At 41.1% G+C, this 16,567-nt stretch overlaps 1 protein-coding gene across 1 annotated transcript in view; it reads right to left on the reverse strand.

Moving 5' to 3' along the window:
* COL22A1 (collagen type XXII alpha 1 chain) overlaps window positions 1–16,567 on the reverse strand; it is a 201,863-nt gene that overhangs the window by 70,779 nt on the left and 114,517 nt on the right. The window contains exons 19-23 of the mRNA XM_035561694.1: window positions 15,939–15,974; window positions 14,594–14,623; window positions 13,658–13,711; window positions 12,670–12,723; window positions 1,629–1,682 (exon numbers count right to left, since the gene is read on the reverse strand). Coding sequence (XP_035417587.1) covers window positions 1,629–1,682; window positions 12,670–12,723; window positions 13,658–13,711; window positions 14,594–14,623; window positions 15,939–15,974 — 228 coding nt within the window. The remainder of the gene's footprint in view (window positions 1–1,628; window positions 1,683–12,669; window positions 12,724–13,657; window positions 13,712–14,593; window positions 14,624–15,938; window positions 15,975–16,567) is intronic.

Raw genomic sequence — 16,567 nt, forward strand, 5'->3', positions numbered from 1 at the left:
TGGACAGATAGTTAGACGTATCAGAATTAATGCAAGGAGACAAATCTTACCCAAAAGCAAGGTAAACCCTCTTCCAGTGGCTACACACATAGTTCAGAAGGCTTGGGGGGACCTTTTAATATTATCCAGTGGAAAAAAAAATAACAAAATTTAAACCATTGGAAATAATGCCTTCATTCCTCTTGAAGGCTGCTGTTGAAATATTTACAAACCAGATAATGTACCAAACTAAAAAGTCTTAAAAATATGCAGATCAGTATCGGGTGGTGTGACAGGGCAAAGTTCCCAGCTGGACACAAGGGTCCTCACCCGCACAGGATTGGCAAACCCTGGATTGCATCACTGACGGCCTCCGCAGACATGGAAACAGCTCATTGCTAAACGTCTGCTGCAGAATCCATTTCTAGATCATGTTTCCTGGTTACAAGGGCATAGCTTGCCAGAGGAAATAAATGAAAAATCAGCATCTGCTGTCGAGCTGTGTGCTGTTCACTGCAACACATCACCAACAGCTGTAGTAATGGAGGTTCTTCATTCATGCTCCAAACTTAACTGACTATTGTAACAAAGTCCCAAAGTCAAAGACACGGTTTGTTAGCTTGAGAAGGGAACAAATAAAATACTCAGTTTGCTCCTGAGTGGTCAGCTTAAAGTGAGCTTGCACCTTTCCTGCTTAAGGACATTCCCAAAGATATTTTTCTTATTACAGGGAATGACCCCACACAGTGACTTGGATCGACTGAATTTGGCTACAAAGTTAGCAAGAAGCCAAGCCAGAGGCAAGTGCCAGGATTATAACAGCACAGGGCAGCGTGGGTTGTTCTAAGGTGGAGACAAACCCTCCTTGACAATACATGACACACATAGCACTATTTTGTTCTTATGAAGACGTTACAGATGGTGCAAGTTGGAACATTATCTTGACAAAAGCTTAAAAAAAAATAGAGATAAGGGGTCATGAACATAAGACATTCTTCACATCATCCCGCATTGGGAGAATAAATGTAAGTCTTAAGCCCCTATCTTCCCTAATAACCCAACTTAGGACCCCCTATAACAAGTAGAAATGCGACCATCAAAGTAACAAAAAAAAAAAAAAACACCAACAAACCAAACCAAAACAAAAACTGGTGTGCAAAGGAAAAAAAAATGGTCTGCAAAGAAGTGTGCTTCTGAAAAGCAACTACCTTTTAAACTGTTTTTTCCCTCAAGACTGCAGCACAGGAGATATATCTGCAATTGCCAATTCACACGGCCAATAATTAGCTCAGGCACTGTCCTAAATATTACAAAGCACATGTCATTGCTTTCCCTGTGGAATGATACTTATGCATGCAAAAGCAATGGGAAAATCACATACAAAACACCTCTTTATACCCCTGTACAAAGATGCTGAAAAACTGTGGAAGGTAAAAGTAATTGCTGCTAGACAGGCAGACTCTTCTCTCATTAACGTCAGGGTAAATCAGTTTGGATCTTAAAGGAGAAACACCTTCGAAGTTTCAAAGATGGTACAGATGAGAAGAGAACAAGGTCATGGCATGCTGCATTGTGGTTCCAAGACACCTGGTGCCAAAAAAAATACATTTTCCCATATATTATATGAAAATGAAGAAATTGCCACTTACCTGAGGGCCAATTAGACCATTGATTCCTGGGAATCCAGGTTCCCCCTTCTTACCCTGTGTGTTCAACAGAAGAGCAAATATTAGACAGCAAGGGAAAAACTGCTACTGAGACTTTCCAAAAACTTCTGCCCCCAAACTGGTAAATCTCCATTACATGGGTATACAAAACATAAGTGCTAGAACTGAAGGCAGCACACACTGTTTGGATGTGCAACTCCAGTGGTCTGTGTGGTTCCTGCCACCCAAGTATGTGCACCAACAGGCAGAATGACATATGGTCCTAACACAGATCACATCTGGAAATTATTGCCTCCTAAATGCTGCCGGGAATTCAAATTCTCTTTCTCGTTTCCTTGTAAATTCAGATCTACCAAGCCTCACAGCCTGGGTGTAACCTTCACACCCACAGGTGAAGGCTGGTTTCTTGCTTCTCTTGACCTCTTACACTCTGCAATCACACCTGGGTGCTGCCCAAAGAGGATCAGAGAAGGGACAGTGCTGAGATACAGCCAAGGGATGCACCAAGTGCAGACACAATAACAGGCACTTTCTCTGCTACCAGCGTAGACCTTCTCCCCTCCCCAACCAAGCCAAGCAGCGTCCCTTTTGCTCCCTGCACTGCCTTATGCATAAAGAAAATAATTAAGAACTCTGGTACATGGATGAATATAAAAGATTCACAATCCCTAAGCCAGAAAACATGAATTCATGAGGCATTTCTAACTGGAGTTGGCATTATCACCAAGGGACGGAGTTCACTGATTCCTCTGCAAGCAAAAAAACTTCCTCCAGAGGAGCAGCAGAGCTTCAGCATTGCAAGGGAAGGATAAGTCAGGAAACAGAGCAAACCCTTGAGAAAAGTGCACCCATGTGGATGCTCCTTCACCTGTGTTTCTATGGGGTTGATCTCAACCAGTTCACAGGGAAAATGTCCTACGTGAGAAAAAAAGAGGAAGAAAGGATGGAGAAAGGATGCCTGAAATACTGGAGTTCAGGCAGAAGTTTGGTTTCTTTCTCAACTCAGTAGCTTACTTGCTGTGTTACTTTGGGCAAGTCACATATTTTGTGAGTCAGCTTTCTTGTAAAAATAATCTATCCTTCCCTGACATGTATAGATACTGAATCATTAGTACTTCTGAGATTTTTCATAATATGCTAGGAGGTTACAAGATAAATCATGTCAATACCAGAAAGTCAGAGAAGTGATTTTTTTCCTCGTTTCTACTCCTCACCCAAACTGGTTTTCTTTTTAGAAGGATATTATAATTAAGCAAGTTTCGTGTGACTGATGATGTGATTTGTCATACAGATGTGTAAGTCAGATATGTAATTTTCCCTTTATTTTTCCTTACTGAAATATCCAGAAACAATTTCTATAATTCTTGTTGACTTAAATGAGCGGAACAGCTAACACATCACAAACAAAGCAAATTTTCATCACATTTTACCAAATCTTGACTGTGTTTTGTTAGTTGGGGTGTCAGAATCTGATCGTCTCCTTATTTTTTTCATAATAAAAATATCAGCTCTCATATAAAGAATGAATATTAAAGGAACAATTATGAGGTCCTTGGGCACCAGAAGGAGTTTGCAGTCATTGCCAGGACCCCGATAACAGCATGAATGTTCATAATGCTCTCAAGTACATGCACTATTCATGAGTGCTCCTTCTGCTTTTTCCAACATCCATCACTTCTTTCCTTGTCAAAGCCCATTTTAACCTGGAGGACTCCCTGTCACCACATGAATCAACACATTTCCTAGTTAGAGACTCATGTTGCCAACTGACAGTGAGACCACACAAGACACCCTCTTAAAAAACTCATTTAAACAGATAAGTATATGAATAGAATATACAGGGTTGTGGTGCGTAGGGCCAGACATGGAGGATGAGTATGACTGCACACAAGAAGCATCTCACCTCCAGCTCTCTATCAACGTGGGAACCATGTGTTAAGACATCTGGTTCCACAGCTACAACACTGAGGGCAGCAGAAAACACAGTATTATTATTTCCATTTTGTCCCACCGACCTTGTTGGTTACTGGGTGTTTTTACGTCTTGTACCTCCCCTTACAATGTTTGTGCATCTCCTTCAGTTCCATTTAGAGACGTTAATTCAGACAGTGTGTTAGATGCAGACAAGGAACCTGATAGGTACCTGACAAACATTTTGATAACCCTTTGAAAGAGCATAAGGGAATTAGCTTCCTGAGCAGTCACCCCAAATCAGGTATTGAAAGTTGGGAGAGCATGAATACACCCTGTGATGTACTTTACATGAAAACCATGATGACTGGTGTGTTCAGGACAACAAAATCCCATTGAGACTTGTAACCTTGCAACCAAGCAGTACATATAGACCTTATTTTGGTGGTCCACAAGGATGTGACTTTAGTGACTTTATAACTTACAGGCATTATCCAGATGTAGTTTTCTGGATACACTGCTTTTTTTGGAAATTTGGTGGCATCAGATAAAATTACTTGGGGAACCTGAGGAAGGAGGTAGTAGCTCCAGTTTGTTCCCAAAGTGATCTCAAAAGCTGAGAAGAGGGAGGAAGGACAAATTTTGCCACCTGAGATAAGTATACACTAGCTCTTCTGCTTCCACACAAATGGCCAGGCATGCTAATCTGCGACCGCAATAACAGATGTGAAAGCAGTCTATCATTTTCTTGGGTATAACACTGAGGAACTTCGGTGCTTTTCAAAACACCGAGAAATCCCTTAGAGCAGCACATAATTATACTGACAGAGAGGCTGAAAGTGTATTTCCCATTGTGAAGGGAACATTTTGGCCACTCAGAGGTTAGCCAAAATCAAACTACAACAGGGTTGCTCCATAATATTACAACCTGTCTGGAAAGTACAGAAATACTTGCTGGGAGAAATTATACCTATGAGAGCAATGCTCAGTGAAATGTCACATCACCTAATAATATGACAGACAAAACTAGCAATTATGCTCTGTTACTTATGGCAAGAATCAGCTATGTGTGTAAGAATGTGTACCCTTTGAATATATGAAAAATATGTTATTTGCCTTTATCAGCAATTTGAATAATAGCACAGTTAAAAATGTGTTTTATTGGAAATGAATATATTTACCTCACTGACAATTACAGTTTCAGTCTGGATTTAATCTACACCATCAATCCTTTCTTCCTTCTTTTTGTTCATTTACTTACATTCCCATTTCTGCGCTGCTGAAATTTGCAAGGGCAGGCAATATCACCCAAATAGATCAAGCACCCACAAACACATACAAACACAACTAACCACTGGAAACATCTTTACCATACAGAAGACATGAAACCAGGGGGAAATATTGGTTCTGTTCTGCTAGAAAGGAAATTTTGAAAAGTATCATAGCTCAAGACTATTTCTTATCTTGCTGTCCAATAGCTTGAACAGCTATATATTCTCATAGCATGGTTTTCACTGAGGTTTGGCCCCAGGAACAGTGGTTTTGGTACAAAGTACATAGAAAAACCCCTTAACTGTGAATTAATATGACTGCTAGCATAAATGCCAACTGTTTTCTCTGTCAGCTAGGTGGGATGTAGGATTACCTCTTTCAGCCTTGTCCCTTTACCTTTACATTATCAGACAAAATCTAGCAGTTGCAAGCAATGGCTGAACTCCCTAAAGGCACCATGTTTTGACAGGCTCTGTATGTACTGGACAATGACAGTAAATTTAGAAGCAGGAGCATCTAAATGTGCATGTAAACACCACTGGGACTGGCCTGCCTATGGGTGATTATGGGGGGCTGCTGTAACACAGATAAATAAGGGTTATTAGGACTTACGGACATTGAAAGAAGTCACATCTTGGGACTGTCTCTTTCCAGAAAAAGTCTGATTAGTTTGCTGGGCAAACTGCTTTTCCTCTTCTGGCTTATTTACCTAACGCAGCACATCTCTCTCTGGAAATACCAACTATTTTTTTTCCCAAGTACCTTGCAAGTCTAAGGTTGTTCAAATCAAGGGGGGTTCATACACAGAGAAACAAGAGTTTAAACACTGTTCACTGCCCGTTTCAAGTTATGACCAGCCAAACTAGAAACATCATATGCAACAACGCTCTTTAACAGGAGACAGAGGTCAAGAGGGGGAAAGCCAAATACCTGTATTTCTGCCCTACCATCAAAAAACACACAGAAGAGCTCAACAGCCTCCAGGGATCTGAGAAATTTATCTTTCCCATTACAGGTAAAACAGGACAAACCTTTCATGTATTGGCAAGTGTTTTTTTTTTTTTTTAACACATTTCTTCTGAGTGGAGGGTGTGCCCTGAACCCAGTAGTTCCCAGTTTTAACAGAACCCTTTAGGCTATATGGTAAAACAAATATTTAGCAGTTACTGAGACTCACAGCCTTGTTAATCTGGTTGTAAAGAGTCAAGAAAGATCTGTTAAGCTTTTTGTGCTGCTCTGACTTCAAGGGATGTGGACTCATGCACATGAAAACCTGCTGAAACATGACAGCTGAATGAAGGATGCAGAAGACACCCCTTGGTAACTCACTCCTGGAGTTGCCCTCATTCCTCTTGCCTCCAACCTGACAGAATGCAATGCTGAACTTTGCAGTTCACTCACAAAAGAAAGGCCTTGCAGTAAATTTTTTATGTTATCTCTGTTTTGACATCCAACTCATTCTCATTCTGTACTCGACTGTGCATAAATTATCTTGTGCACCAAAAAAGATGAAAAAAGGGGAATTATTATTACTTATCTACCTGACTCAGGTACATTGGAGTCTTAACCACGGATAAGGACATTCATTAAATAATATAATTTTTAAAGATGTTTTCCATTAAGATTTTTTTCCATACGACTGTTCTTACTATTCTATGAGACTCATGCATTTTTTAGTGCTGCGTGCTGACAGTTCTTTGAGCATGGGAAAATTTTGACAATACAAATCCAGAAAACTAGGCTGAAATACCACACATCAAAATCACAGTGGGTCTAGGTAGCTGTTACGTCATGCCTAAGTGGAAAGTACTCTTATAGGATAAATTGATGCTTTCTCTTGGTTTCCTTATGAAATTTCAATCATTTGAACGAATTTGCACCATTTCAATATGAGGCAAATTTTTCTTCAAATCCAAGAAATTCCATAGAATCATAGGATATCTGGAATTGGAAGGGACCCAACAAGGACTATCAAGTCCAACTCCTGGCTCCACACAGGACCACAGACCAAATCAGACCATGTGTCTGAGAGCATTTTCCAAATGCTTCTTGAACTCTGGCAGCTCAGTGCCGTGACCACTGCCCTGGGGAGCCTGTCCCAGTGCCCAACCACCCTCTGTGTGCAGAACCTTTCCCTAACACCCAGCCTGACCCTCCCCTGTCCCAGCTCCATGCCGGTCCCTCGGGTCCTGTCGCTGTCCCCAGAGAGCAGAGCTCAGCGCCTGCCCCTCCGCTCCCCTCGTGAGGGAGCTGCAGGCCGCCATGAGGCCTCCCCTTGGCCTGCTCTGCTCTGGGCTGAACAGACCAAGGGGCCTCAGCTGCTCCTCATACACCTTGTCCTCCAGACCCTTCACCATCTTTGTAGCCCTCCTTTGGACACTCTCTAACCGTTTTATTTCTTTCTTATATTGTGTTGCCCAAAACTGCACACAGAGCTTGAGGTGAGGCTGCACCGGCATGGAGCACTTCCCTTGACCTGCTAGCAACGCTAGCACACTTCTGAAGAACCCCACATTTAGGTTAGTTTACCCAAATATTTGCATGCTTTTCAGGAGCATGTCAGACAGCTGCACCATTTGTTTCTACAAGCACGGAAAGTTGGGTTTATTTCCAACAAAATTCAGTAGACCAGTTGTCAAAAAGAGTAGAATCAAAGCACTTCAATTCTCTTCCTTTTTACAGGAGAAGAAAGACAGGAAGAGAGGGGAAAAAATAAAATAAAAAATAAAATAAAAAAATGAATCCAGACTCTCTAACTCTTTTTCAGGCAGGTTTAGTAAAATCAGAGAAACAGTACTCTCTATCACTCGAAAGTCTTACAGGACAGATGAGAACAGCAAAGCTTCATTCTTTGCACTGTGTGCGCTTGATGTGAGCGTATCATTGTCATAATATAGCCATTAGGTGCCAGGCACTTTGAAGCAGCTGGCTAATAAAATGAATATAACCCAGTTGCCTGATTCAGGCTAGAATTGTTACATCCTCCTCCCCAGATAGGATCAAAGGATAGGGGTGAATTGTCAGATTAGCAGTTCAGCAGATGTACTGAGGAGATCATGCACATTTTTTCTATGCTCATAAAGGACTTCAAGACCTGCAACTAAAGCAGACTAACAGAGAGCTTCTTTTAAATGCTTGAAAGATGTTCTGTCTTTGCAGCTTATGCTCTCTTTAGTGTGTTGCCAGTACTGGGCAGCTCCACAAGGTGTAAGCAGCCCTCAGATTAGCTTTCCATGTCTAAAATCTATACCTGCAAGTGTGCATTATTACAATTACATTGAAAATGCACTGTCCATATTGGAGCTCCTGGGAATGGACTGCAGGAGGAAGAGGTTCACAGATAGCAAGGTGAGCTTCTGATAAATTTGGCAATAAGATCACTACAATACCATCATTTTTATTTTACATTTTTTTTAGAATACAACACTGCCTCCACTCTCTTCCCTCAGATACGTCTCATTTAATTTTTCTAAATAAAATATTAGGAAGACACTCAGGCACATTCTTGCATCACCTTAGGAGCCCTTCACTTTCTAATGCCAACTAGGGTCTGGTAGTGTCTTCTTCAGACTGTCACCTGCTCCCCCAGAGTTCACCCTCCTGCTGAGCAGTGATTCCCAGCCTTCAGGCACACTTTCTGGGATGCACCAGTTACATCTGTGCTTTCAAGAGCAGCCGTGAGCATGCTGATCTCTTGTCCACAACTTGTGGAAAGTTGTCTGAGAATGCACTGTGGTGCTCAAATCTGCTTGGAGAAGACCTGCTGGATATGGCTAGGCCTTATCTAAGGTTCTCAGTATCTGCAGACAGAAAGCCTGGTTTGGTGGTGAGCCCTCAAAAAGCAACAGACGTGGTCTTAAGCTATCTGTATTACCCAGGCCAGAAAAGCCCTGGGCCATCAGAAGCCCTGATGACAAGGCTTCTTCATCCCACCTGGTTATTCAGGCATATTTGTGTCAAACATTAGCAGAAGACTCTGCAACTGCTCCAAGAAAAGTTCAGTATAAGCAGGGGCAATTGAAAAAGTTTTATTTTGGCCAAAAAGTACTGCAAATGCATTTAAATAAAAGATTAAATTTGCAGGAACCATCTTAAGAAATTAAATCCACACTATCTTTCCTATAACACAAATGGTGACTCGTTAAAGAACATTCCTTGCTTACTGCCAACTGTACTAACCCATATATTCTTTTATTTCTTCAGCAGGAACAGCAGTTCATGCCAAAAGAATATCATACCTCCTTCTTTCCTAGAAGTCTTTCTGAAATGTATGACCCTACTCTTGTTGGCCAAACTGTCATTAGGGTATTTGGCACCATATGACTATGTCATCTTCTGTGAAACCTCATATACACTGTGTAGGTGGCTCCTGCATCGCATTTCTAACATCATCCAATGATGACTCTGTACTCACAGATCTCAAAATCTTTTCACTTCAAGTAGACCGTGTTATGAGGCATGAATGAATTCCTCTATGAAATGGTTCCAAAAATCTTTAGTCCATTAGTAGTCTGTTCCAGCTGCGTTACAGCTAACTAAAGCACTGCAGCCTTCTAAGAACTCCAGCAAATGGTTGCATATTCATATGTGTGTCAGGACAGGAGCTCAGTGTGTGTGTGCACCATCTTCACCTAAATCTCGGTTGATGATCATACAGCCAAACAGAACCTGAATCATACTGCAGAACAGCAACTGTTTTATATCAGCCCTTCTTGTAGCACGCTACTTGAGATGGCTCTGAAGTCAAGCAGATCAGAACTTGGAATTTAATCTTGCACTGTAATCTGTCCTGTTAGTTACAAGGTATTCACAGAATCACAGTATTATTGCAGAAGACTTATGAAATCCCTTATGAATGAAATTTTCAGGAGATATAAACTGGCATAACATCATATCCTGAAAGTCCAGCTGTATAAAACAGCAGAGGGGCCAGCCAAGTAGATGTTTAGTGTTTTTCAGCTATTCAGCACAGATCTGCTAACAATGCGGGAAAGGGACCCAAATCTGCTTCTGGCTATGTCTGACTTTCTGTCCTCACCACAATGAAGAAAGCTATGCCTATGCTAATAAATCCAACAGGCCTGAGCTCCACATGCAAAGATCACGGATCATAGAATCACAGAATGGTTTGGGTTGGAAGGGACCTTAAAGCCCATCTAATTCCAACCCCCTGCCATGGGCAGGGACACCTCCCACCAGCCCAGGTTGCCCAAAGCCCCATCCAGCCTGGCCTTGAGCACTCCCAGGGATGGGGCATCCACAGCTTCTCTGGGCAGCCTGTGCCAGTGTCTCACCACCCTCCGAGTAAAGAACTTCTTTCATTTTTACAGGTCTAGTTGGCATGACCTGAAATTGTGCGGGTAAACATGCTTAGTGTTAAACAAACCAATGCTCACACCACTGCTTTGGCTCTGTTTGGTTTGATTGCATACTTGTATAACCTTACACTCCTGCCCCTATATACAGCAGATACAGAGGTGAAGAGATGTGGCCAGTGTCTTCCAACAAGCCAGGTCCGGAGTCACAAATGAAACTGTGGCATCATGACCCAGGCCATGCCCTCATTGCTGGGCTATGCTGCTAGAAAGTCTTTTTGTTTGGGTGTGTGCTAGAAGAATTACTGCAGATCTGAGCTGTAGCTTCAGAGGAGGAGAAGGAGCAGGAGATGATTACTGCTCTTGGCATTTTAACTTCTAAATCTGTTTAGAGAAATACTTGTTTTTGCAGCAAAATTTAGGTAAAATGGTAATCAATGCCTGGAATTGTGCTTTGGCAAGAACTGTACTAATGGTGAATCAGTAGCATCTGCTAATCCGTTCCTTCTCCAACATCTGTAGGTTATCCATGTATATCCACCAAGCCCAAGGCTTTGATTCATCCCAGGTATTCCGTCATTGAATAACAGCCTTTAATTAAAAAAATATATCTAACCACCTAAGATGCCTGGTGACTAATAAAGACCCTTAGGAGAAGTCTAACTAGCTAGACACAACAGAGTCTAGGGAAACATTCAAACACAGTATGTATCAAATGACATCTCTAATCAAATGATCATTAGCAGGAGCATTTCGTATCCTGTCGCAGACCCTGACAGATCACTGTCCTTTACTCAGCTAATACGCTCTATTAATCTTACTCAAGAAACAATGTTTCACAGCAGGCTTTAAAATCAGGACAATTCAGAACTTGTCAACTCATAAGTAAAGCACAGCAGAGTTATTTGCTAAAGCCATTAGCTGATATTTTCTAAGCACTGGAAAAGTACAAGAAAGCAAATAAATGCCCTTTTTTACTGTGGCACTAATGTAAGACTGCAGTCACCATATTCTCTGGAAGAAGATTCCTAAAAGCCAAGGTTACAGTTCAATTCAACATCATGCAATTCAATTGGAAGCCTATAGAAACCCACCTACCAAAATGTATTTCCTCCCTCTATTGTCCTCTGCCCATTATCCTAACATGCCCACAAATAGGGCTCTCATACCCACTTTTTAATACCACTGGTGCTGACTCAAGTGCCAAGCATTACAGGCAACCCCCGTGACCTCCTTCATGGATTAAGCTACAATCAAGTCTCTGTGACTACCTAAAAAAGTAACCCATCAAACACCAATACCGAGACCGAAGTGACTGTCTCCACAAAGGTTAAGCACGTATCTCACTCCCACCCTTATCTATCGCTTGACGAGATGTTCTTCCTACAAATGGGCTGAAGCAAGGAAAGGCAGGCTCAGAGCATTCATGTGATACAATCAGGCCCACCATGAAATTTCCTTTTTATCAGTACTCGAATATTTCAACATATAGCTGTGAGTCAGAGAAAGTCTTTTTAAAAAATAAGAAAACAAAACAAAACCCAAGAAGAAACTATCTAACCTCCACGTGGAGAATGGTACACCAGTATTTTGTGGGAGCTTCTTTTTGAGTACAGACCAAACACAAAAAAAAATGGCTTCAATTTATATTAAGTATTGTAAGTGTCTTTGGATTTATTTGACTTCCAAGACAACAGCATTTATCTGAAATTTCAACCTGTCCATCTTACTAGAGGCTCTACACACTCAGAGTCATATCTTAACACGGGTAAAACTATTTCAAGTTTCATTCGCAGGAAAACTGCACTCCATTTTTACATTTTTTGGAATGAATGCATTTTTAAGAATCTTCCAACCCATTTTCCAACTAAAATTAAATTATTTTGTAGGTCAGTTCACAAGGCTTGGCAAGTTCATAGATAGCTTCTATGAGACTTTTATAGGAGGCTCTGCTGGATTTTATGCTTTTCTACAATTTACCAAGAAATATGGTGCAAGGGACTATTTGTCTGTGATCAAAATCTATTTCCAGAAGATATCTTCTTCGATCTTTCCTATCACTCATTGCTTTTCCTAAAGGTGTTTTGCTCTGTTTTTAAAAGACCATATGTCCATGTGTGACTCAGGAGCATCCTTTTAGAAGGTATACATCAGTGGGAAATAAACCTTCCATTATTTTAACCTCTGAGAATCATTAGTATATAGAGAAGCTCCAAAGTGTCTGTGTGGGGAATAGGATCAAGAATCCTCTTGGCACCAAGGAGCAGACACAAAGAGAGGAGAAGAAATTACAAGAAAATTTCCCAGGGTCCCACTGGGCACTGCATACAAATTTGTGGAATTTCATACCAAGAGGTACTGAAAGTTGCTGGACCATAAAGAAGGAATAAGAGAAAGGATCCAGGCTTCAAGGATCCTTAAATAAGTAGAAAAGTGAATGTAAGGTGAGTCAAAGTACCAATACTTATTGAGCACAGCTGTCCTCAGCACACTGAGACATACATTAAATAAAAAGAGCAACTCACCCTTTGACCTGGTAAACCCGGGACTCCAGGCTTGCCTTCTGGACCAGCCTCTCCCTTTAAAAGTGAATATATTTTTAGAAAGTTAATGAAGTTAAAAACAAACAAACAAACAAAAACCTAATGAACTATATCACCATTTTCTGGGCTACCGCTACTGAATGGCTACCTAGACAATTCTTAACTGATAATTACATTGTCCTGTGAGCAGAAGAGAATAAGAAAACAGGATAGAGAAAAAGTGACAATGCCCTGATTAAATCCAGAGCACACAATTACATAGTTAAAGCCAGATATACCTACTTAATGCATCTTCACAATGCCATCAATTTTACAAAACCCAATCAACGGTGAAACACAACAAACAATTCAGAAACAAGAAAATACAGAGTGTGTGCAAATGAGGCAGCAGTGATAGTCTGAAGTGAGATTTCCTGCAGAGCTGGGTTATAAAATGTACCTGGAAGTAGACACAATCAAGTGAAAAGTAAGAATACTGGAGTGCCTAAATTGTTGCAAATATTGTGTTGTATTCCCTGCTGAAACACAAACACACATCTCTTATTCTTCATATGCAAAAAATTTTTGCTGAGACATTGTGGCATAAAGCAATCATTTGCAGCAACCATTCTTTTCCCATCGTTCTATGATGGCTTACGGGTTACCAGCGAGGCTCCTCTCTGAGATGTGCTGAATACTCATTCAGCTCCTCAGGATGTTAAAAATGGAAAAAGAATCAGCTTCTGCAGGACAACAGCCTTGAGGCAATGTATACCTCTGTGGCATGCCTGCCCATGTCCTGGGTGCCACCTCCATACGTGCGTGGCCATCAACAGCAGGAGAGTTTCTCTCTCCAGTGAAGAAAACAGAAGGCTGTGGGCACTGTTTAAGCTCTTAGTGCCCAAATAATGTATAAGATTTTGCATGTATCCCTCAGCTCAGCCTGAGTTTCAGTTTCTGGGTCTTGTAAGCAGTGAGATAAACCACTTACTGGAGGTCCAGGAAGTCCAGGTTGGCCTTGTGGTCCTCGTGGGCCAGGCTCTCCCTACCGACGTAAGTTAAGAAAATAAAATGTTAAAATACCCATAGGAAAAATTATATGGGCAGAGTACTCATGCCGGACATCTGTACAGGACCTACACCGCCCCTTTCCTCATAGGTCCCAAAAAAAACAGTGCAGAGACCAGCTGGTTTTCTCCTTCACCCCGGGGTTACTTGAATTATCAGCACTCATTAGACTGCACGCAGACTGATCCACCCACACTTAGGCAGCATTTATCCGTAACTGGCTCTCTGTTCTTCAAAGGTAGTAACTCTGCCACAGACCCTGGGCTATCCTGGATATTCCAGGAAAACACTGTGGGCTGGGGTTCAGCGGTGGAGAAAAGCAATTCTTGCAAAAGCAGCTTCCGCAGAATTTTCCCCAGAGCCAACACAGCTGTGAAGGGCTTTAAAGTATTGTATGCATGCTGCATATAATTACATGAAATAGGAGTAAAATACAACTTATACACATAACAACACAAAGTAAAAAATTAAATATATGTAGGAAAATTGACTGAAGAAATTGGTGTCTTTTCCCTGTTTGAGTGCCCATGTTCAGAGAGAAACTCAGCATAACACTCGGACACAGTTTAACTTTTAATTTAACACTTTCCAGGATGTAAAGAATTGCACAGCTGACTCCTTACAATTTACACTTGTCACTCATGTTAGATTCATTGCACTTTAAAAGGATGTTACCCTTTTCCCTCTCCTGTTTATTTTCCCCGCTGTAAGTATGTTAACTTTTTTCTTGATGTCCTGACATTGCTTTTATCCACCTTAATTTTGAAATATCATTCTAAAGCAAAATCTAATCTAGCAGGCAGTTAAAATACGTAAAAGCATCCTTGCAGCAGAAGTGCAGATATTGAATCTCTCTTACTTGCTTGCCTTTTAAGCCTTCAGTGTGTACCTGCAATAAAAATGCAAAGTTACACAGGGAAAAAAAGAGAAAAGACACCACAGGAGGTGCTGGGGTGTGACTGTCCCACACAGTGTATTTTTCTCTCCTCGCCTTTTCTTCAAGGTACACCGTAACTGCGACAGCTCCTCGAATCCTGTTGCAGGCTGGGGGATATTTTCTATTTAAGAAGCTCAGACTGTCAGGGTTTGCTCACTCAGTTCCCTGAGAAGGGATTAGTGAGGCTGTATAAACAGTAAGAACATCATTCATTATCTTGTCGGTATAAATAAGTTCGTAAGTTCTCCTCGATGCAACCATCGAGGCCGTGACTGACAGCTGTCAGTTTTCTCAGCCCTCTGCACCCGCCTCCTGGAACTTCAGTGGGCACTGGGACAAGACAGTGCTCATTTTCAGGTTTCATGTACATCTTTCAAAATCTCTTGGCAACTACCATCACATCAGTAATTTCCCATTTAAGCAGAGCAGTAAGAGGCTCCTTCCCATACAGTTATTCTCTTTTTTTTTTTTCCCCCCCCCAAGATGTCTTTCTCCCTCCCTCCTTTGGTTTCTACCACTTTCTAGTTGAGGAAACTGCTCACTGCTTTTCCCGTGATGTCCAGGGAGCTTTTAATTCTTGTCTTTAGCACCCAGTCCTTCTTTGGCACAGTTTTATATTCAGTACTACTGGTCTCAGTAACTTCTTTAATGCATTCCACCAATAGTTCAAGAGTATTGTTTTCTTATTTTAATCCATTTTTTTTGGAAAGTAAAAGGGATACACCCTAACTGCTTTGTTACCAGCCCCTGCAGAAATCAGTTTTAGACCTCTCTTCTGCATATTTAGTAAATCTTTTTTCTTCATTCACTTGGAGGTGACCTCTAGACATCCTTGTGCCCCTGAAGGCACCACTGTAGGGAAAGGGATACTTAAAGACGTGTAAAGCTAGCACCATGCAAAAGATCAGCCCCCTCTCTCCTATTTTCTTGGTTTATCTTTTACCACTTTTGTTGGCATTGGCTTAACAGCTGTCCCGGAACTCACAAAGTCATGTCAAAGCATTTCTCTGATTTACCTGAGGTAATGTTTCATTGTCTCTTCAAGTCCTAACCTTCACATTTCAATATCTCCCAAAATTGTGGCAGCACATCTCCTCACTGGAATTTATCATGGTCCTTCTTCAGAAATCTTTACTGGCTTAAATTTCACTTTTTTTTTTTTTCAAATCTATTTAAAAACATTTAATAAAGTTCTCGAGTCCCCAGCTTCCATATTCTGTTCTCACACAATAGAGCTTATAATGTTTGAAAAAAAATTAAATCTTACTGAAGAGCCTGGCAATCCTGGGAGCCCTGGTTCACCCTGCAGGGAAATACAACAGAAATTAAAAAACAAACAAACAAACAAACAACAAAACATAACACAAAACACAGCATAACACACTACGTAACACAGAACAAAAGCAAACTTCCCAACATGTTTTCCACCTGCTGTTGTACATTCTTATTTTCTATACCAATCCATAATTGATAGATATGAATATGCAAACCCAATTAACTCTTGTCATTTCTACCCTACAAATGAATATATGCAGGAACTGCTTGTCTTCTGTGCCACCGTGATGTTACACACTGATTCCAATGATATTTACTAACTTAAAATGGTGCCAAATTCCCCAAGTCATTCTTACAGAGTAGAATGATGCTGTAAGTGTTTGCAGGACACTAGGATGCTACTCTGCATGATCCACTCTACATGATTTACTGCCCCCTAGGCTATCCATTTATTCCAGCAATTTGTCTCCAGTGGTGTCCCGTATTTACTATGCTTTATGACTAAGCTTCCAGAAGGTGTCTCTTTTACTTCAGGTACAGACCAATGCAAAAATTATCATATAGTTTCCTTTCATACTCTATTTCTTCATTACTCTTGTAGGTCTCTGAGTGACCCAGCAT

The sequence above is a fragment of the Cygnus atratus genome, chromosome 2 (genome assembly GCF_013377495.2).
Source record: "Cygnus atratus isolate AKBS03 ecotype Queensland, Australia chromosome 2, CAtr_DNAZoo_HiC_assembly, whole genome shotgun sequence".
In the NCBI taxonomy this organism is placed as follows: domain Eukaryota; kingdom Metazoa; phylum Chordata; class Aves; order Anseriformes; family Anatidae; genus Cygnus; species Cygnus atratus.